The 22,749-nt window shown below is 43.1% G+C and overlaps 1 protein-coding gene across 14 annotated transcripts in view; it reads right to left on the bottom strand.

The window, feature by feature from the left end:
• ARHGEF9 (Cdc42 guanine nucleotide exchange factor 9) overlaps nucleotides 1-22,749 on the bottom strand; it is a 308,240-nt gene that overhangs the window by 13,085 nt on the left and 272,406 nt on the right. For all 14 annotated transcript variants that reach the window (XM_073361042.2, XM_073361041.2, XM_073361040.2 and 11 more), the window contains 3 exons: nucleotides 21,477-21,608; nucleotides 4,854-5,097; nucleotides 4,084-4,152 (listed from right to left, as the gene is read on the bottom strand). In XM_073361042.2, coding sequence (XP_073217143.1) covers nucleotides 4,084-4,152; nucleotides 4,854-5,097; nucleotides 21,477-21,608 — 445 coding nt within the window. The remainder of the gene's footprint in view (nucleotides 1-4,083; nucleotides 4,153-4,853; nucleotides 5,098-21,476; nucleotides 21,609-22,749) is intronic.

Genomic DNA, 22,749 nt, shown 5'->3' with positions numbered 1-22,749 from the left:
CCAGAGTAATACTTTAGGGAAACACTGTATGACAGTTCATGAAATACGCTGCTGTTAAAACTACTGAAAACTTTCTAGTTCGTCTCCAACACACTTGATTGCCCTTCCCATTTCATCTCCTTAACTGCTTCAATCCTTTCCTTATGCATTCTGTCATAGGGAAATTATTGCTGTTTCCCACAGAAGAGGTCAACTGATATAACATAGCAGATGGTAAAAATAAGGCTACAAAACACATCCAGTGACCTAAAACCTGGGCACAGAGATCTTAACATATCAGATCAGCTGGTTGGGCCATCAAGGCCTGCAGTGGCTACTAAGCCTGATCAGGCAAAGTGTTGACGCATGTGCTTACTTTGAACATATACGTAGCATTAATGTCAATTGGACTATTTATATTCTTAAAGTTAAGCACATGCTTAAGTGCTCTGAGGCCCAACTGATGTATCAGAGGCAACCCAAACCTTTCTGCAATGCATATGTCTAGCTCCGCAGTGTGTACATAGAAAAGGCAGCAGGCCTACCTGATCCCTGGCTGCAGTCATCCTGAAGCATGAGAACTGGTTACCCTTCTCTTAGCACAGGTAACTACAACTAGGTACTAGCAATACACAGTCTCCAAGTATTTATCAATGCCTTTGGTAAAGCCTTGTTGGGGATACATTTCAAATACGTATGAAATTATTACAAGATAAGTCAACAAAAGCACCCTGAAACTGCAAATAACTTGGAGCCCAGTTCTGCTACCCTTCCTCATGCTGAGTAATGCTTGCTAAGTATTCCCACTTAAGCCAGCTGCTCAATAGGACTACTCACACAAGGGCCAACCTCTGGGGTATTATGCAAAAGCGATTTGCAAACACCTGGAAGATAAGGTGATAAATAAGAGTCAGTATGGATTTGTCAAGAACAAATCATGTCAAATTAACCTAATAGCTTTCTTTGACAGGGTAACAAGCCTTGTGGTGGGGAGGGGGGAAGTGGTAGATGTGGTATATCTTGACTTTAGTAATGCTTTTCGTACTGTCTCGCATGACCTTCTCATAAAGAAACTAGGGAAATACAACTAGCTGGTTGGAAAACCGTTTCCAGAGAGTAGTTATCAGTGGTTCAGAGTCAAGATGAAAGGGCATATCAAGTGGAGTCCCAAAGGGATCAGTCCTGGGTCCAGTTCTGTTCAATATCTTCATCAGGGCTAATGGCATAGAGAGTACACTTATAAAGTTTGTGGACAATACCAAGCTGGGAATGGTTGCAAGTGCTCTGGAGGACAGTATTAAAATTCAAAATGATCTGGACAAACTGGAGAAAATGGTCTGAAGTAAATAGGATGAAATTCATTAAGGACAAATGCCAAGTACTCCACTTAGGAACAATAAATTGCACACATACAAAATGGGAAATGACTGTCTAGGAAGAAGTACTGCAGAAAGGGATCTCAGGGTTATAGTGGAATCACAAGCTAATTATGAATCAAAAGTATAACAACACTGTTGCAAAAAAAGTAAACATCATTCTGGGATGGAAGCAAGACATGAGAAGTAATTCTTCTACTTTACTCTGAGCTGATAACACCTCAACTGGGTATTGTGTCCAGTTCTGAGAACCACATATCAGGGAAGATGTAGACAAATTGGAGAAAGTCCAGAGCAGAGCAACAAAAATGATCAAAGGTCTAGAAAACATGACCTATGATAGAAGATTGAAAAAATTGGACTTGTTTAGTCTGGAGAAGAGAAGACTGGGGCGGGGACAGGGACATGAACAGTTTTCAAGTACATAAAAGGTTGTTACAAGGAAGAAAAGTTGTTCTCTTTAACCTCTGTGGATAAGACAAGAAGCTACGGGCTTAAATTGAAACAAGGGCAGTTCACGTTGGACATTAGGAAAAACTTCCTAACTGTCAGGGTAGTTAAGCACTGGACCAAATTGCCTAGGGAAGTTGTAGAATCTCCATCATTGGATGTTTTAAAGAAAAAGTTGAACACCTGTCAGGAATGGTTTAGTTATTACATAGTCTTGCCTTGAGTGCAGGGCACTGGACTAGATGACCTCTTGAAGTTCCTTCCAGTTCTACACACCTATTATTCGATAAGCCAAACCACTCTCTATGGGGTAATAAAATCAACTGGTTTTGATGGTATTTAGCAAGGCTCTGGCTTTACAAAATTTACTTTATCAGTACTTAATTTAATTAACTTGGGGCTGGGCTATGCTCACTGAAGCACAAGACATTATGGAAGAGGCAGAGTTGCTAATATAATGATGCTATGTAAAGGGTTTTGTTATTATTTCAGAATAAATGTCTTAGGTAAAACAATCTGACATCGTTCCACTTGATGTGTGAGTCAGAATGAGTTTCTGTCAGACTCAAGGACGTTATATCATAAAAAGAATTCCCAATATTAGAGCACAGGGTCATTCTGGATAAGGGAGGTGCTGACTGATGTTCTAGGAAGAGGGAAGCTAATTAATTGTATAGCCTAAGGAGCCTGGGCTATTAAAATTCCCCTCCCCTTTTGTTTTTTCCCCACAGAGAAAGAAAGAGAGAGAGAATAAGAGAGCAAGTGCTGTGTAAAAACTAAATATAGTTAAGTACGCTGAGTTTGTCAGGATGGAACTACAGCAGTTCAATTGGAAATATTCATATGCACTCTCAGGCACACTTGAGCTGAGTCAGTTTCATTAGCACTAATGAGAACTTGATTTGCCGGGGCTGTCATTTGAGTCACAGATCCTGCGATTTTCCAGTGAGCGTGATTTCAGTGAATTGTTTGCATGCTCCGGGAGTCAGTGCACAAGAGGATAGTGAGGGGGAAAATTTTCAGAATTGTGCCCATACAAGTGGCCAGTTACATGAAAAACTGGTCTATTGAATGTGCAGTTCCTGTGCACAGTTGTAGTGATGCGGTACGTACATTTGGCACCCAAATGCATTTTTTGCACATTTCCAGTTTTGAAAATCTGGCCATGAGAGTTTTTAGAGAACAACTCAGAGGATAACACTAGAGGCTAGTAGATGGCAGTAGATCAACAACAACAGTGCAGGGACATAGGAGACCAATGGGTTCACACTGGGCCTAACAAAGCACTAATGAACCATCAGGCCAGTATGGAACAACCAGGTGAGGAAGAGAGCTAGGAACTCGTTAAAGGTTTAAGACATTGTTTGTTTGAAAAGTCAAGCATAGGGCTGTAAAAGCTATAGAACAGGGAGGCGGCAGCTGGTGACTGCAGGTACCCAAGAAGTCCTGAGTTGTTCCCAAAACATTTAACCATTTGGAGACCTGAACGTGCCATGATATTTTGGTAACTAGATGGCATGTTCATGACTTCTCATATTTTTTCTGAAGACTCCATGACTTCAAACATTGTTACTATGACTCCTCTCTAACTCTCCCCAATATTGATCATTACAAAACCTGCAGCTGCAAGAATTATCAGAACTGATCATTAACTCTGGCCAGTGACTTCTCAGTCTAATATCTGACATGACTCTTATTGGTTGACTGTACTCTTCCCAGGCAGGGGGATGAATATGATCTTCTAGGACTATTTGATATATAGTGTCTTTACTAGGATGCTATGTTTGCTAGTGCTGATGCAACTGTGCTATCCTTAAAAGGTTATATGCAAGTTCCATGAGTCTCTCATTTCAAAAAGAAGTAGAGTGGTGGGACCTCAACACATCCTGGGTTTTAGCCATCTCCCTTTCTTTTCCAATGGGAGACTCTGGGAATTAGCAAGCCTCTTTGTATCTTCTCACCGGCTTTAGTTTCAGTCTGGGGTGAGATGAATCTACATACTGTCTATGGTTTGAGATAAATTCCTGCCCACAGGATTGCTTTTGGATACTAGACTGGACAGAGGAGATCAAAATCACCTCTGCTGTAATTCCACTGGCTTCAACAGAGTTACACCAGAAATGAATTTGGCCCATGGATACATCAACAAATTTTATGAAACACACAAACGAGATAAAAAAAGAGACTGGTGAAAAATCAAAGGGAACGTGGATTGCAGTCCAGCATAAAGCCCCACCCCACCCTGGCTTCACCTAACGAGAGGCATGCTGCCAATTACCTTTTTGCTTACTGACTTTCCTTACTGTCATTGCCGCTTGCCGCTTTTGATTTTCAGAAATTTCAAAGCCTGGAAAAAGGGAATATGGCAAAGAATTCAGAAAATCGTTTTCCAACCCTCTTTTTCTGAGTATTTCTTCATGCACCATTTATGAAACTAATAACCCATAGATGGCAAAGCATTGCCTGGTGGGGCTACCCATACAGAGAGACATTTTAATAAAAAACAAACCTTCTTTTAAAATAAAGCCTCACTGTAACATCAGTTGGGAGGAGGCTGCCTAAAAAGCAACCTTATAAACATTATTATTTTTAGCATTATTTATACAGTGCCATAAATGAACACAGTACTTTATGAATGAGCAAAAGACAATAAGCCAGATGCCAATCTTGGTTACAATAACCTTTTGTGGTAATACATAGAGAAGGGCAAGGCTGGTAGAGCAGTGAGTCTGTCTGCCTTTCTCCCTACAGTGGTGGTGCATAGGTAGGGCAGAAACTACTGCAGCCGTGAGGCTTTGCTGCCTCTCAGTGGCTGGGGGACTGTAGATTTCTCTCTCCTGCATCACCTTGTGGAGTTTTCTTCTGCTGAAGCTTGAAGCCAAGGGCAGCATTTGCTCCTAAATGAGCAAATCTTCACAGCAACTGTGAGATAAGCCAGGGATGTTATAATGAAGTTAAACTATAATTCTAAAGCACAGTAATTTGGCCTTCTCCCCCACAGGGGGCAAAACCCAGCAACCACCCTCCCACTGATTTTCGATCCCTTACCTATCTTTTCATCTTCTTGAACCATCTTCCTTTCTTCTCTGAAAGCTCTGAGCCATCGCAGTTTCTCCTCCAGCTTCTTGGCAAAGAATAAGTGAATTTCCTCGGTTTCCTTGTTATGAAGTTTGAAGGCATTCTTCATGCTGACGTTGAAGTCATCATCTCTCCCATCTTCTATATCCACCACTTCATATTTATCCATGTCAATGCGACCTTTGTAATACAGTATATCTCTTCGTATCAGGTCCTACATGAAAAAGAAGAGATGCATTTAATTCTAGGTGGACTGAAGCCTATGCCAGGAAGTATATATTGAATCTTAATGAGGCTTGGCAGAATTCAATATTTATTTTTCATAAATTTGAGAGATTATATTGATGTTTATGTTTACACATTTCTGAAGATTTTTTCAGTTTAAATCACTGAGGTTACTGGAAATTATGAGGATCTCAGACAATGTGGGGAGGCAGACAGTAATTATGTAATGACATTAGATGCTGAGATTCAAAAAATTAAAGCTTTATAAGCATTAAAACACCAATTGCCAACATCATATGTAAAATATATATATGTAAAGTAACTATCCTTAAATCAAACTCTAATAAGTTCTCAAGCAGCATTTTTCTTACTCTGTCTATCTGTAAATTTTGATGATCATTGATGGAAATATTTTTTCATTGATTTGTGTGTGTATGGTGAAATTAACCTTTACTGACCAATAAAAATCTAATCTTTCCAAGCGTAGTCTTAACCATTTGAAACACTGTAGTTTTCTTTCAGCACAGAAATGAAAGGGTTAATTTGCAAAATATGATCTAATTCTTAGAACTTTATTTGCTGTAAATACTTAAATTTTTGGCTAAATTAATAGAATAGATAAAGGCTAGCTACGATAAAAATGTACACTTGATATAACCCTCAGGCTTTGGGGCATAAAATAGCCACTATCAGCTGCTTGTGATCAGGAAGAAACTTCCCCCAGCAAGTAGTTTATTCCATGACTGACAATTACATGGATTTTACACCTTCTTCTGAAGCATCTGGTACTTGGCACTGTTGTGCAGATGACAGGAAACTTGAGAAGAGGGACCACTAATCTGATCTGCTTCCTATGGTCCTAAAGTGGTTCACAGAAACATAAAAACTGGAGATAGAAAAGAGTAGACCTAATAGGTCATTTTGCACATTAGCTAGTAGACTTGTGCTTTGTCCAAGCTAGTTCTAAATATCACAAAAAAGGGGGGTTCCCACCACTTTTTCCCACTCTTACAGACTTCATTACTGGGAACATTCAGCCTGTAATTACCCTAAGCTCAGTTCCATCCCATTATACCTTGGAATACTTTAACATTGTTCTCCCTCCATGATATTTATACCTTTCAGTATTATGTATGATCACCCCTTGGTTTTCCTCTCTCCCTTTGTTTTAATGGCCCTTTCTCCCACCTTTACCATTTTGGAGAGGAAGAGGAAAAATCATTATTTGTTATTCCCGCTTAATGGCTCAGCTAAAAATGCACACAATCCATTGAGCCTCTTGACAAGTCTAGCACACCCAGGGCCCCATTGCTGCTGCTGTTTTTGCCACCGTGCTCTGCATCAGCTGTCCTGATTCCTTGAACTGAAGCATAAACTGTGCTCACTGCAGATGCCTGAAAAAGCTGGGGGAAGGTGCCACTAAATAAGTATGCTGAGAGATGCCATGTCGGTTTATCAGACATAGATGTGAAAATGCAGGTTTGAGGAGTTGTATGTGAAAAACAGCGCTCAGACATTTTTCTCTCCCTCCTTCCCCCCAAAAAGAGGATATAAAATAAATACCAAGGAGCCTGATTCTCCTTTTGCTTACATCAGTTTTACAACAGTAACATTTGCATTGTCTGCAGCGCAGCTTTCCCTGATTCACACTGACATACTGAGTGGAGAATCAGGCCCGCTGTATAAACTATTTATATGACAAGAGCATAAAAAAGCCAGGTCATCAGAAAATAGGAGATTAATCAAATAGGAACATGATTCTATACGGAGAACCAGTTAAAAGGCTTTAATATTTAAATAGCCAATTTTAACAAGGCACAATTAAGGCTAGGTTCTTCCACAGGGCTCATAAACCAATACACGGTTGTACAAAGTTAATTTACCTTGATCATTTAAACAGCAAGCCATTTTCTTTCCTATTTTATTTTTCAACTATTTTTAAAATGCAATAAAGATAAACAACATATCGGAGGAATAATCTAACCATACAAATAAAATCACAGCACAATATTTGTGTAATTGAACAAAATTAAATGGTGAATGTCCTTAGGATATCTCTTATAAAACTTCTTGAAATAAAGAAAACAAATGAACTTGGCATAAGATCTCAAAAGAGCTGTTTTATGAATCTGCTTAATGGTATTAATGATGGTGAGAGAGGAGAATGTCTAGAAGCTCTTAGTCTTAATATTTCCCCTAAAACTCCCAATGAAACAATCCATTAAACAATATGCTTTGCAACTATCTTATTCTAGCAAAGTATGGAAAGAAAAGAAAGGAAATTTCAGACTGAATACATAATGGAAAACTTTCTAACAATAGGATGTACTAAATTGTGATATAATTTCCCAATAGAATAGTTAGAAACAACCCTGTCATTTAAGAAAATTACCCTGGTCAAAACACTTAGGGCAGGTCTACCCTTAAAATGTTGTAGGAGCGCATCTGTGCCGCTGTAGCACTTCAGTGAAGATGTTACCTACGCTGACAGGAGGGCTTCTCTCATTGGCATAGGTACACCACCTCCCCGAGACGCAGTAGCTACATCGATGGGAGAATTCTCCCATTGACTTAACACCGTCTATACCAGGGGTTAGGTTGATTTAACTGTGTTGCACAGGTTGCCCCTCCCAGCTCGCAGGGTCCTAGAGCCCGGGCTCCAGCGCAAGCCCCAATGTCTACACCACAATTAAACAGCCCCGCAAGCCTGAGCTCCGTAAGCCCAAATTAGCTGTCATGAGCCAGCCCAGGTTTTTAATTGCAGTGTGGACATATCCATAGTTTCACAGGTGCCACCGAGGGAACAATATGAAGATGAACAATATGACAGATTGCTTTCTGTCACTGAGGGAAGGATATGAAAGCAATGAAATTGCACTTGTGTCACTGGGGGGCAACATGCAGCCCAGAACATATTTATTCCTGGTGAAGATGCACTAGCAAGAAAGAACCCAGCTTGAACATCAGATCCCAGACTGAATTTGCATAGAGGGAAGTTAGAAGAAACACCTTTTTTCTGTTCTTGTACATTAAACTGATGTGGAAATCACTGTAAAACGAGCAGCATGAAGCCCCTGCCACTTTTACAAAGCTGACTTTAGAGAAAAGAACTGCACATTACAAAAACTTTGTTTTAAGGAAGTCAAATCACCTTTTCTTTTTCCACCAGGCTCCCTAGAGTCTTTAGCCTTAAGCTTAACAGGAATTTTCAGCCACCTGAAGGATGCTAGGCAATCCCAAGAATACAACAGAAACATATTGAAATTGACAAAAAACTAAATAATTCAAAGTGGTACATAATGGCTACAGAGTTCAACCATAGTACATCTTAGAACTCAGGCCAACTGCTCCAGGCATTCAACAAATTCCTTTTTTGCTACTACAGGAAACAGGAAGAAGCAACATTCTCCACTTTTTAGCCGTATATTCAAATCCAACTTGTTTTCAGGGGTTCTTGAATTTTCACAGGGTTAAGCGCAAGAGGAGGTCTGTACAAATCCACAGAAAACAAAAAGTGTTTAGGGCTGAAATAGTCTTGGCAGGACCATTGATTTCCCAGAAAGTTCAGTCCCAGCAGGAAGTCATGGGAACTGGTACTAGATTATATTTTCTAACTGGTTAGCCATTCTTTGCCATCATAATCCCAGTCCCAAGTTCATGTATCTCAATAGATGGATATTATTGATTCTTCAACTGAATTTTAAATCACCTGACCAGGGCTCTATGAGCTTGCACATACAATAAAAACATATAAACTAAAGGATAACTATCTATAACAAAACCTGCCCATACTCCCAGGAAGTCAACCACAGCTCTCAAAATATAATGGGACCCTATAATCAACCTACTATAAATAACAACCTCCCCATCAGCAAAATCTAACTACAGTATCCATATCTAGTTACACACACACACACATATTTGGTATGTGAATATATATATATAATTAAATATCTGAAACCTAATGTATGTCTATGGAGTGTATATTTTATTCCAAAAGTTCCCAGCTCCTTTAATGAACTGTATGCAGGAATTGCTTCTCTCATTACTGCAATGCAGCCATCTGTGAAGTGATCAGAAGACCCTTCTAATATTTGGATTATAGTAGATCCAAAAGGCCTCAGCGAAACTTGGGATCCCAAACGTGCGACACACCGTACATACTCAGTAAGGCACAATCCCTGTTCTGAGGAGCTTCTAATGTAAACAGACAAGAGGCACGAAGTCCGAGAGAAAGGGACTATTAATACTTCCATTTTACAGATACTAAATTGAGGCAGGGAGAAATTATGTGACTTGCTCAAATTCAGACTGGGAGTCCATGGCAGTGCTGGAATTGAATCAAGATCCTCCTGAGTCCCTACCCTGTGTCTAACCAAAAGACCCTCCTTCCTAGCTACAAGCTCACAATCTAAATCAGATAACCACACAGAAGACAAAAGGAAACAGGTGTTTGGATGATGTGGAAAAGGGACAGCTTGAAGCGGGGGTGGGGTATAAAGGAGGCATATGAAGGAGGAGAGGGAGGGTGTTTATTTGATAAGAACAGGTAGGACTATTGCAGTTCTAAGGGGAAGCATATCAGAATGGCAGAAGCAGGCACCTTTCAAATTGGTCCTAAATATTTAATCCTACAGCCCTCCAGCATCTGCTGTTCAGTTGATAGACTTGTACCTGTTTTGTCCTGCAGAAGGCTATGAGCTCAGGTGGAAAGAGCATTATGTGTTTCATTCACATAGAGGGCCAGGTTCTCAATTGAAATCTCTGTACAAATGGCCAGCAGGACATCCCATGGAGCAAGAGAACTTGTGAGCATATGGCTGCTGTGTCAGCTGCCACCCCACCAATATAAGAGTCATATTGAGTGTTGGAGAGGGCTTGTCAGGATTGTGGGAGGGGGCAGTATGGTAGAGCTCTGCTTCATCTATCCTCCACTGTCATAAGTCAGAGCAGCCTCTTAGCTGCTCTTACTCTCTTTGCAACGGGGACCAGTGCAGACTGAACCTGAGAATCAGGGAAGCATCCTAATGCACAGATGGAAAGGGTCACATTCACATTAATTAATATGAGTCAGTATATCTCTCCTATAAGCTCACTATATAAAAGATACTATTTGCATAATATATATTAGATATATGTTGTTGCACATGTAGGATATTGGTCATTCTGCTGATGATACATCTTTTGGTTCCCAAACTCTCATGTGTTCTAATGTGTAAAAGGTTAATAGGAGAGGAAGGATTGTGCAGTGCTTAAAGCACAAAGATTGGAGTCAGGATGCTTAAGTTCTAATCCTGATCTGACAATAACTTGCTGTATGACTTTGGGTGAATCACAATGCCTCCGTGCCTCAGTTTCCCCATCTTTAAAAGGTGGATATTTGCCTACCTCATACGGATGTTGTGAGTTGCAACTAATTAATCTGTAAAAGGCACTTTGAAATTTTTAGAACTGCAAAATATTATAACCATATTTCAGCATATGATCTTAATGGTTTTAGAACGTGAAGATCAAATGGTCACACAGAGGCAGTTTCCTAGGCTGCAAAAGGAAAGCAGTGATGGTAGATGTCATGCTACCACAGACTACATTGGCCTAGTTTCCCAAATTCTTCCACATGTTCTTCTGATGGCATGTACCAGGGAGATGACACAAATGGGATGGGGAAGGGCATGCTACCTAACTAGAAATCTGCTGCCAGAATCAGACATTTGACTGTTTAACTGAAATTCTGTTGCAGTAATCTGTTTAAGGTGGAATCTCCATCCTTAGAGGTTTTTAAGGCCCAGCTTGACAAAGCCCTGGCTGGGATGATGTAGTTGGGGATTGGTCCTGCTTTGAGCAGGGGGTTGGACTAGATGACCTCCTGAGATCCCTTCCAACCCTGACATTCTATGATTCTATGATTAACATTGAACTTTAAAAGTCTGGCTGGAAGAAAACACTTTTAAGGACAATTTATTTCCTCTGCCACCCCTTCAGCAAACGAGTAAGAAAATATGGGCTCAGTGGTGCTGGAAGTAAAACTGTGATACAGCGGGTACTGTGAGTAAAGCATTCCAGAAGTGGTGGTTGTTTATTTCCACTCTGAAATGTCAGTAAGAAAAGCTGTGTGTGGGTGTTAGTGTTGGTGTGTGAGCATGCACTATCCTGAATGGGTGCTGGGAGTTCTGGTATGCACGTGTGCTAGGTGATGTGGAATGCAAACATTTTTCAATACCCACTCAGAATCTTTGAACTGACTCTTATCTGAGGATATTGTTTTTTCATTGGTGGTTATTTTCCCCGTTTCCTATTCAAAGAAGTCACCCAAGAGCTCCAATCTCTCATCTTCCACATGATACAATGTGATGCTTTGATCTGCACTCCAAGGGCATCTGAAGAACTGCTTAGCAAGTTTGGGAGAAAGGGAGAATTGAAGGAGAGATGCAAACGCTAGCTCAGCGGTTTTAATTTTTCTTTCAAGAAATGTTCAAGGGATCTGGGGAATCTTTCACCTGCTCCCCACATTCCCTGCTCAGCACAAACCATCTGCAAAATGTCACGCTGTTCTTTTGCTGCAATTATGAATGGTGAACTTTCTGCTCGGAACTCTTTATTATTAGTATTAGTTATTTGTAGGACCTACAAGCTAATCAGCGATGCAGGCTCCATTGTGTGAGGCACTGTGCAAACATATAATGAAAAGACAATGCTTACCCTGAAGAGCTAATCATCTAAATATAAGACACAGGTGGATACAACAAGCAGACAGAACGAAACATGAGGCACAAGTGAGATGAGTATGATTAGTGTAAAAAGCAGCAATCATAGCACATCATTTGCCTGGCTACTGTCGAGTGTTTGGTAGGCATCATGGGAGAGCTGCGTTTTAAGGAGACACTTGAAAGGGAAAACGTTACATAACTGAAAGCTCAGTCATCTTCAGATGTCAGTCAGCATTCTCAAATTAGCACATGATTATACCATAGACCTATAACAAACCACAGATATAAATGCAAACTTTGGGGAAAAGCAGATCTGGGTTTTGGAACCAAACCACCATTGTGGTTCAGGCCCATCTCTGGTGATTTCTAGTTGTTTTGGACAGTGGTCAAACCAGGTGGATGGGGGAAATCATTTTTTTCAACTTATTCCTCAACTCTGTCCTCATTTTCCCATCTTGCTGCCTCTTTTTCTGCCCTTCCTTCTCCCCACTCTCACAGTCTGCTGTAAGAAATGGGGGTGTGGCACACTACACTGTTTTATAATAGGTCTTACGGTATTTTATTTTTTTTCAGTATTATTCAGTTTTGTAAGTTAAAAAAAAAATCCCCATTACCGAAGTTTGAGACTTAAACTACCTGAGTGTGACCCTCTAAAAGAATGAGATCTGGTTTGCTTTGCAGGGATATAAGGACAACATTTTCAAAAGCATCTTGCTCATTTAACTTGAGATGCCTTGAGCATGCTTTTCAGAGGTGGTGAGCACCCACGGTTAACTCTGCCTTACACTGGAGATTTGGGAGCTGATATGTCAGAACAGTGAAGTTTTGTTCTATCAGACTGGTTACCTAAAAATTAATGAACCCTTTTGAAAATGTTTGGCCTAAAGATGTCAAAAATAAATTTAGTTCCTGCTGATTGGAGGGAAGGGACATGACTAATTATACATACAATGTATATAGAGTATAATTTCTCCTGTTGGAATATGCTCAGGTATCATGGTGATGGGTATCATATAAGAACTTAGATAGAGAGACAGGCCAAAATTTCCCATTCCTCCACTGTGCAGTGTATTGTGTGCTTATGCTACTATCCGCTCCAGAGCTGGCTGCATTTCAGTGGTGCTGTGTGCTGGTAAACTGCTTTGGGCTCATTTTGAATGAAAGCTGCTGTATAAATATCTATTTTGAAACAGTTTTGTTTTCTATCAAGTTAGGGGCATTGCAGGCCCATACAGAGCGTTTTAATACCGGATAGCTCACGAGCCGCTAACATTTGTTTCTAGCACAGAATCTGGACAGTGTAACATCAGACTTAGAAATTAGTCCAGCAGGATTTAACCTGGCCCTGGTCCAACACTGGAGGGGCCAAATTTATCCCCTTCTGTAACTTTACTGAAGTCAATGGAGTTACACCAAGGGTTAATGTGGCCCAAGCTGGCAAGTCATGGACTCAGATCAGTGTAATTATCATTCCTGAGATGGTTCTTCAGGCACTGACTTTGTTGTAGCTCTTATGACTCCCAAACCTTTTTTGGGTGAAACATCCCATTTCTCCTCTTAGCTCTAGGTCAGGTACCAGCTTCGCTCACATATCAAGTCAAAGAAATAAGAGGACACAACGACGTCAGTGACTGTGCACTTTGCTGGTACACTGTCTTTGGGCTATCTCAGTTTAGACTGAACCACAACGAGTGTATCGGAACTCAGGGCCTTAGAATGCATCAGGGAGAGCTGGATCATATTAGAAGCAATAAAATGTAGCATGAACTCCCTGGACACAGCTTAAAGCACTCAGCTACTGCCAGAGAATCTCTATGAAGAGGGGAAGTGTTTGTTACGTGTATCCTCAGTGGCTGATATGTGAAGAGAGAGGAACCCAAATCCATGAGACACAAGTTTATGTAATCCCTTCCCTCACAAGGACAGCTGTGTTGGGAGGTCGCCAGATTCCTGCCAAATTATTCAGTCGTGCCTGTCTAGTGAGTTTTGAAAGAGACACTTGATTCACTCTTGCCAGTTTCATGAAGCATGGGGCGAGAGGGGAGGAGAGAGAGGAGCTGAAAGCATTTATGTGGAAATGTTCTTTTGCTCAGTATATTTTGTGGAACATCAGTGGCATTTTGATGTCTCATTCCACCTAAAGCCCAGTCACATTGTATCCAAAGCAGTGAGGCAAGGATGATTTTGTTTCTAACAAATTAGCAACAGGAAGAGATAGGAAACCTTTCTTCGGCTACGTCAACTTGTTTTTCTGACTCCTTCAATTTGTTCTCAGGGTTTTCAAATGGTAATGGTGAGAGAACACTGCAGCATGCGGGCTCAACTTTCTGCTCCTCAGAGCAGAGGCCCGAGGTAATCACACCATGGATGAATTTGGCAGTAGGCATTTTGTACACCTCTATTTTATATGAACAGACTAAGACCCATCCCCTGCCACAACAGAGCACACAGGGCCTGAGGCAGCACCCAAACTCAGCCCCTTTCTGCATTTTGGCTTTACTGATAACTAACACAATATAAGCCTCAGCATAAGCTTCCTCCTTGAGCTTGGCTGGCCCTAGTGATCTTACTCCCCAGGACATCATCTGTCCTAGCTACCGCTCTAGAGGGCCAAACCCACTAATGAGCAGCACCTACCACAGTGAATTAGCAGAACTTCAGCACCTTTATGCAGGGTTCTAGACCCGGGTAAGACAGTGGGTTGACAGAAGAGCCCTTCCCCCTGTTGCATGCTAGGTAAGTAATAAATAATATCAGTTGAACTGATATCTCTCAAAAGCCTGATGTTAGACATCAAGCCAGGGCACTGGGAGGAGTACTCTGCGCTGAATCACCTTCCTCAGTCTCCTGGGTTTTCATTGGTGTTGTCTTCCACAAGTGCAGATTAGGCTTGACCATGGTTTAACCTATGGCATCTGACAGGGCCACAACCTAAAATGCCTTGACTGCAAGTGCAATATACAATCGCCAAGTCTCTGTGGTACTGCCATTTGAAAGTGGTGAAATACGGGCTGACCCTCACGCCCACTCTGTAGGCTGGAATCAGGAGTGTCCGGCAGCACAGGGGGTTTCATCAAGTGCCCTAGTGATGGGGAGAAGGGGATGGAAAACTATAACCATGCTCCATGTGACTGGAAAACCACCTACAATAACAAAAATGGACTTGTAGTTTTCTCAGCCTTTCACTGTCTTTACAAGTCAGATTCTAGGAGAAAACGTCAAGACCCCATTGGATTGAAGTGAGAGCGAGGATTTTGTTTTGGTTGGGATGCAGCTTGGAGCAAGGTGTCACCCGTGTGTTTTTGAAAAGGGCTATAGAGGAACTGGACCATCTCAAATATAAAATCCAAGGGCATGGGATTGTCTCTTTAATCTCACTGCATGGAACCTTGTCCTTCAGAGGTGTTACAGACAGTAAGTAAAACAATAATACTTCAGATAGTACAGCTCTTGCTGGCAGAATGGCCTGCTACTGCTATTAAGCTGCTCTCGTTCTGCCTCTCACGCAACATTCTTTGCTCCCGGAGCTCAGGGAAAAGACAACCTGGAATTTACCTTGCCTCTTGATTACAACAGACACATTAAAAGTGCAAGTGAAATCCAAATGCGTTTCATGCAGCCACTGATCTTTTCCGCTCTGTCAGGAGGTGCTGAACAGGAAGCCCCATCTATAGCAGCTCCACTGTTGACAAAAGGAATGCCTAATTCAATACCTAAACATTTTTAACCCTTTGTCTGTTCTACTGTCACTTCTAATCTGATGCCAGTGTGCTTTTGCACCCTTTGGGGAAACCAGGGCTGTGAGTCAGAGGAGAAACATTGCAGATCCACCGTCTGTTACATCATATGCCCCTTGAGTACCCCAAGACATAACAAGCTAAGATCATAATTAATCCTCTGTGTCAGAATGCCAGATGTTAAGTGATGTGATTTGTAAATTTAAAGTATCTCTGTGTCAAACTCTCTCAACTTCAGGAAAGGGAGAAAAAGAGCCTCTATGCCTTTAAGGCAATCTTTTAACTCTAACATCAGTTAGGATTGACTTCATCTCCTGGTAATTAAGGTTACTCTGCTGGAATATGTATTATTCTTTCCTGGTTATAGACAGATGATAAATGGAGCAGGGGCCAGTGCTTGCCTCCCACACAGTTGATTCCCTTCTTCCCCTCCTTCTAGGATTTTCACATAACAGAAACCAACCCACAGTTTCTTCTGCAAAACCCATGTCGTGGTTAACCACACACTCTGCAACCACGTTCCAGTTCAGAGAACAAGAGGAAACAGGAACCCTTTTGCTCACATATTATCTCTTTCTTCTGCCTCCACGATTCTGTGGCTAGCACTTTGGAGAAACAACCATGAGAAGATGGCCTCTCCATTCCCATCCAACTAAAGGTCTGTTGGAACAGCCTGAAGTTAACCGAATAGACCAAAGCTTCCTTGTGCTGCAAAGAACTGAACCCAACTCATGCAGGAGCATGAGCAGCCGCGAGAGGCGGCATGGTCTAGTTGCACCTAGTACATACCCTCCGGAACTCAATGGAGCCTGTGCCACCGCTCACCTGTGCGACCACAGCTCGATGAGAGCCAGCATGAGTATATCTTCGCAAAGCGGAGCCACACCCCTCACCCCAAATGTAGATGTAGCCTGCAGTAAGCTGCCCGGCCGAAGCAGCATTTTGAAATACAGTAATTCTGGGGCAAGACACCTTGATAGAAGAGATCTCATAAAACGAATAACCCTCTACATGTAAGTCAGCTATGAAGAATCTGGATAAAAGTAGATTAGATGGAATCTTCTCCAGCACATGAATTCCATGGCATTACAAAGGCTAAGTTACCCCGTAAGACCCTACAGCCGATAATACATCATACTTTTCAAAGTGCTCTACTGATTAATCCTGACACTATGCCTGTGACATTTTATAGACCGAAGAAATCAATGCTGAGGTTAAAACAAAGGAATCTGTCAGTGCTGGGATTAGGATTGGAGATATCCTGAATCCCAGTCCCCTGCTCAGGCCACTAGCCCATGTCTCGCTTTCCCACTACAGTAGTGAAAAATGTAAAAGCCTGTATGATGTATGCAGAAAGTAGTACCTCAGGTGTAAGGGGTTGCTGACCCCTTAGAAATTGTGTGAGCTGGAAAAGGAACTGAGGTATGCTCAGCAGGCACCCTCCAAAATTTTTCGTGTTATTTACAACTGAACCACTCTCACTTTCATTAAGCATGGCATCTAAGCAAACACTTTTGAATCTTACAGTTCATGACACAACATGCAATTAAGAAACTAAAATGTCAGTGAGTGGCGCTGTGACCCTGCATGAACCTTTTGAACCCCCTCCCCCGGGGCAGCCCTGCCCCCAATTGACAACCTTGTCAATGGTGCACACTACGCATAATGTGTGTACAGCTGTGGGTGCCAGTGTTTTCCAGGAGCTGACATGAACTGAGAGGAAAGCGGGGGGAGGATAGAAAGGAATGAGCTGGGCTGTAGGAGACTTTTACAGAGATGTGACAGATAAAGAAGGAAGCAGAAGAAAACGTGATTGTGTCCCAGTTGCTTCCCAAGAAGAATTAAAAGGAGCTGGGAGAACATGGGAGAGACAAAAAAGACTTTGGTGCTAAACTGAGAAAGTGGTTTAGCACAGAGACTGGTTTGCTTAATGCAGTAACATGGAAGTCAGTCACTGAGAGAGAGTCACATCCTCCATCCAACTCAGTCTACCTGCGGGTAGTTCAGGGGCAGAATTCCTGCATGGCAGCGTGAATACTTGTCATTTTCACTGGCACTATCTTGAGAGAGCAGTGGGCAAGGTAAAGTGAAGCTACGGTGCAGGTTGGCGGAGGCTGGGGAAAGGGTAGAACCCTTTTTTGCTGGAGGTGCAAAATGCACTGACCCAAACGGATTGATAAGAGGGACCAACGACGAGACACGCACTCCAGGAAGAAGCAGCACAGCACGAGGCAGTGCTGTGGAGAAAGCCACCTGGGAAAAACTGCATTGCAGCTGAGGAGAGAGCAAGACAATGTTGCCAACTCTCCCACTGTGATCCCAAGTCTTGTGATAATTAGTGTTTCCCTTAATGCCCTGGTGCCTGAAGTCACATGACCACAAGAGACCCTCAGCTTCCATTTAAAAAAAAAGAAGTGAGTTTCACCCGCTACCGCTGGGGAGAAAAGCCTGCAAACTTGACCTGAGCGCACCCTAAAGGTTCCAAAACCAGAAGGCAAAGAAACCCCCCACCAATCTTATTATACTTTTAAATCTCCTGATTTTTAAGCCATGATGATTTTTTGAGGCTCGACTCACGATTTTTCAGTGCATGGGACAGGCAATACTGCACTTGTCTGAACCTCTCTGAATCCTAATCGGCTAATTGGCTGCCTCTTGTAATCCCCAGCAGGAGAGCCTGGCCCCAGTGTCATGACAACACATGCTGTATAACACTCCACTTTAAGTCTACAGCATTTGTGAACCCAAACTGTGGGATAATGCTAGTGTCAATCCCTTATTCAGAGAATCTTTTTAAACTAATACTCAAGGACACTGCTATAAAGATGGAAGGACGTGCTTAAAAACATACAGTTTAAAAAAAATAAAAACTGGATTTTCGTGCTGGCAAAGGTACAAGATTAACATCATAAGCACAATTGATAATGCACAGACAGAGGCAGGTACTGCAGACACAGAAAGGGCCTGTAAGCTGGTGTGGCCATCCTGAGCTAGAGGGATGGCTTCACGAGATGAGCGGTTAGTTTAGTCACCAGGGACACTACCTTCAACTCTTAACCTCTGTGCCTTACAAGAGTGCCAACTAGTACCACTAGTGCTTGTGCATTTTCCAATATGAATTCTTTTCCTCCAGGAAATGGGCTAAGACCCACCTGATGGGCCAGGATAGACCTCAAAATGATTAGGGGTCTTGTTCGATTCTCCTGTGAAGACACGCATGGAATGCGGTATCCTGCAAACCCTACTGAGTGGAGGAACTGATATATATGAGTGAAAGGAAGCGCCAGAATGAGTGAATAAGGGGAGAAGGTGCTACTGTGTGAACTTAAGAGACTCGATCCTTCTTGCCACTGAGCGCCCTCAGCTCCCAGTGACCTCACTGAAGGCCTGTGTCTGATTCCAATGGGACTTGAGGACATTTGGCATCTTTCAGGAGGTGCTCATTACCTTGCATGAGCATGCCCGATGCAAACAAAACTGAATTTTGCTTTAAGAAATTAGAAATTCAGAGTCACGATGGAAGTTTAGGAGCTAAGGATTAAAGTTCAAATCAAACTACTTATACGCTCGATCTCAGCTTGACTGTTCTCTGACCGCAAGAGTTCGTTTCACAGTGCCAGGAACAGCGTAAAAGGAAAAGCAATGAGGCAGAAAGAAAAAAAAATCTTCAGAAAGCAGAAATTCAGTCAGCCGTAACTCAAAAGCACCACCCTCCTGAATTATCCAGGCCACAGCTCCGCTACCGCAATGCTGGAGCAGTGGTTCCATAGTGACTCAAGAGCCATCCACACCATTTCCTCAGTACCTGGGTATTCCTTGGAGGGCTCCAATCCATATACTGACCATGCTCAACCCTCACTTCACATACAAGACCTGACAAGAACACGGACTGAGTAGGCAGGGCTGTGTGGGTTATTCTCATTCACACTTGCAGTTGATCCAAGGGTCTCCCCCTGCATTTGTATCGACAGCACAAATGTCGATGAATCCAGATCTCTCAGAAGACAGAAATATCCAGGATTTATGAGCTGTGTCACTTCAGATACTGATGCTTTCCTTAGTCTTTTGTCAGAATAATGACTCAAGATTATGTTAATGAGACTAAAACAACATCACAGGCTGATAGGCAGGGGGCTTGCATTATGACAGTATTGTTTACTGCAGTGGTTGCCAGCCACTGGTACATATGTCAGCGCTGATACTAAAAAGTTACACGATTGGCATGCTTGACCACCCTTCCCTACCTTAATGATGAGCCTCCAGTCAGATGTGTGCCTCATAAGCCACCAAGTAGCTTGTGCTGGTGGTTTCATGAAGCTTAGGCTTAGACTACACACCACTGTATGAGAGATGACAGGCAATGCCGACCTTGCACAGCCCAGATCTTTGCTTGGTGTTACCTCTAGAGGCTGGAATGACCATTGTAATCGAGACACTGACCTGTCTGCTCAAGTGCCAGATTTCGCAGTTCATACAGAAATGCTGGGGTCATCTGATTCCAGATCATACACTGCAACCAGTGCCCAAAAGTGGACATGGGGCAAAGAGCCAAAATAAGGGACACATGAGAAAATGAGCAAGGCACTCAGCTGACAAATGGAGGTGGGATTTGCTGCTAGCATAAAAACCTCTCAGCGTGTTATAACCTCTGTTCCAGGACTTAGTGTTTCTGGTGTCTAGAATGCACAAGAACAGAAGTGCAGGCTGCCCAGATCTGGGTGGGATGAGGGAAATCCGGGTCTAAAATGGAGGGACAGGCCTCAAGCTGAGGATATTGCTCAGCAGGGTTTGAGTCATTGTTTTCCATTCCTCACAATCCTTTGTGTGAAAAGCCAACATTTTGCTTCTCCACTCAGGGTGTCGAGCCATCCAGTGGTGTCGATTTTTTTGCTCATTTTACAGCAATTTTCAGTTTTGACCACATGGGTGTACAGTGCCTGCCACAGATCCTAGGGGACCAACTGAAGCATACAGCCAGAGCTTTTACGCTTCTCTTGGAAATCGACAAACATCTCATGCACATATGTATAGGTCTCATATGGAAAATGCTTCATAACAGAAATGTTTGCTCCACAGGGAGAACAGCAGCCATTCCCCTCACCAAGACCTTCCCCTGTTCCCTCTGTGCATTTCCCTCACTGTGACCTTCTCCAGCACTTCCATCTATTCTCCTTACTGTAACTTTCCCTTGTGACTCCATCCATTCCTCACCGTGACCCTCCCCACTGACACCTCCCGTCCATTCCCCTCAATTTGACCTTGCCCTCTGTCCCCTCCACCTATTCGCCTCACTGTAACTTTCCTGTGCCCCCTATCCATTCCTCACTGTAATGCTCACCAGTCCTGCTTTCTACTGTTTCCCCTTCAGTGGTACACTCATCCTCACTTACTTTCCTCCCCCCACATTACTTCCTGCTTGCATTGGTCCCTCCGTGGGACAACCATTCCCACTCGGCTTCATCTCCAGTCCCACCTTTTGGGCTTTTTCTTGGCCAGATCCTTCCCTCTGACCTCCGCACCCAACATCATCACGTCCTGCCAAAATATCTTCAAGCTCTGATGCAATGTCATAACATCATTATGTTTCATGGCTCTGATGTCTGGTTTTATGACTGGTGAAAATTCCTGCAGGCTCCACCTAATAAAACTGGGACAACCCAAGAAATCTTGAGACAGCCGGAAACCCTGTTTCTTGCAGTCTCCCCTCATTGTAACTAGCCTGGAAAAATAAACTCTACCCGGTCTAAATTTCAGCTCTATTCCCGCCTCCCTGCTACAGTGTCCATCATTTCCCTCTTTGTGTGAGTTGCTGTCTTCCAGCCCTGGAATATATTTGGGATGGCTTCATTCGAAAGATGCTCCGCACTGAATGCCTCATCCTCACTGTGCACTGAAGAGCCCTGATTTCATGTGGGTTTCATTACCTTTTTGCAGAGAACCATCTGGTGATCAAAGAGGAAGAAAACGCGCTGCTGGTTCCGTCCATAAGGCTGATAAATCCAGGACATCTCCCCGGTGTAGATCAACTCGGAGCTCCGATCCAAGATGTCATCTCCCTAGGGGGCACAGAGAACAAGGCAGAGTGAGCCCCTTTGCCAAGCCAGATGTATGCAGGCATGTGGGGTGGAGTGGAGAGAAGCATTGATTCAGGGGGATTCTCTTACCACTAGATAACATCAAAGCACCACTGTTTATTTTTTAACCAGAAAACTAGAGGTGAAAATTTAAAAAAACTGATTTGGGGGAAAGAAAGAGAAAAATGCAGAGATTTTGTTTCTATTGATTGATTCAGATTGAAAGTGAAAGAAGAGACAGCAGCACGGTCAGAACAATCCCCCACTCAGGTTGACAAACCCTACTTCCCCCACAGCGTCCCCTCTTACACCATAGGCTCCCTTCCCAGGATGCCAGAGCCCCCACCTCCACCAATGCCTCTCACAGGCTGTGAGTATCCTCACTGGCCTTCACAAGCTTCCAGAGCTCCCTGCATCACCCACAGGCTCCCCTCACAGCCTTCCAGTGTCCCTGCTTCCCATCACAAACTGCCAGAGCCCCCTTTCACAACACAGTCTCCCTTCCATGCTGACTGAGTCCCCCTCTCCCACAGCTGGTCAGATTCTCAGCTATGGAGGCTGTCAGAAGAAGCCAGTAATGCAGTTTCTGAAGGGCTACCTTCAGGCAGGGCTGTGAGGGGAACCACCCACTCCTTTAACTTATCAGAGCTGTCCCGTTCAGGCCATCAAGGCTATTCCCTCCTTCCCATTGGGCAGCATATAAGAGCCCCTCCACGCACTGGCCACTGGAGCAATTTCCCTGTCAGACTTCTCTCCCTTCAGGCTCTCAGGAGATTTCCTCATCTCAAGCCCCCCATGCAGGGCTGGGCATCAGGGTAAACCAAAACAGACTGTCAGTTCCCTGCCTTCTGGGGCTGTCAAAGCCTTTCCTTACAAATTGTTAACCACTCCCCCTTTGCAGGGGATTAGAGCCCCCAGCCCAAGCTGTCAGGACCACCCTTGTTCAGGGTGGCAGCATCCATCCCCACATGCTGTCAAAGCCCCCCGTTGCAGGCTGCCAGAATGCCTTCCCTCTTCTTTTCTCCCCCTCAGGTTAAAGCTTGTTTTCCTCTCCAACATTTTTTCTTAAAGGACTCATGAGCAGATGGTCTTGAAAACACAGCTCCTCTCCCACTCTCAGAGA

Source organism: Lepidochelys kempii, chromosome 9, assembly GCF_965140285.1.
Source record: "Lepidochelys kempii isolate rLepKem1 chromosome 9, rLepKem1.hap1, whole genome shotgun sequence".
In the NCBI taxonomy this organism is placed as follows: domain Eukaryota; kingdom Metazoa; phylum Chordata; order Testudines; family Cheloniidae; genus Lepidochelys; species Lepidochelys kempii.
The sequence above is the reverse complement of the archived record's forward strand: the minus strand, read 5'-3'. Positions and strand labels throughout refer to the sequence as shown.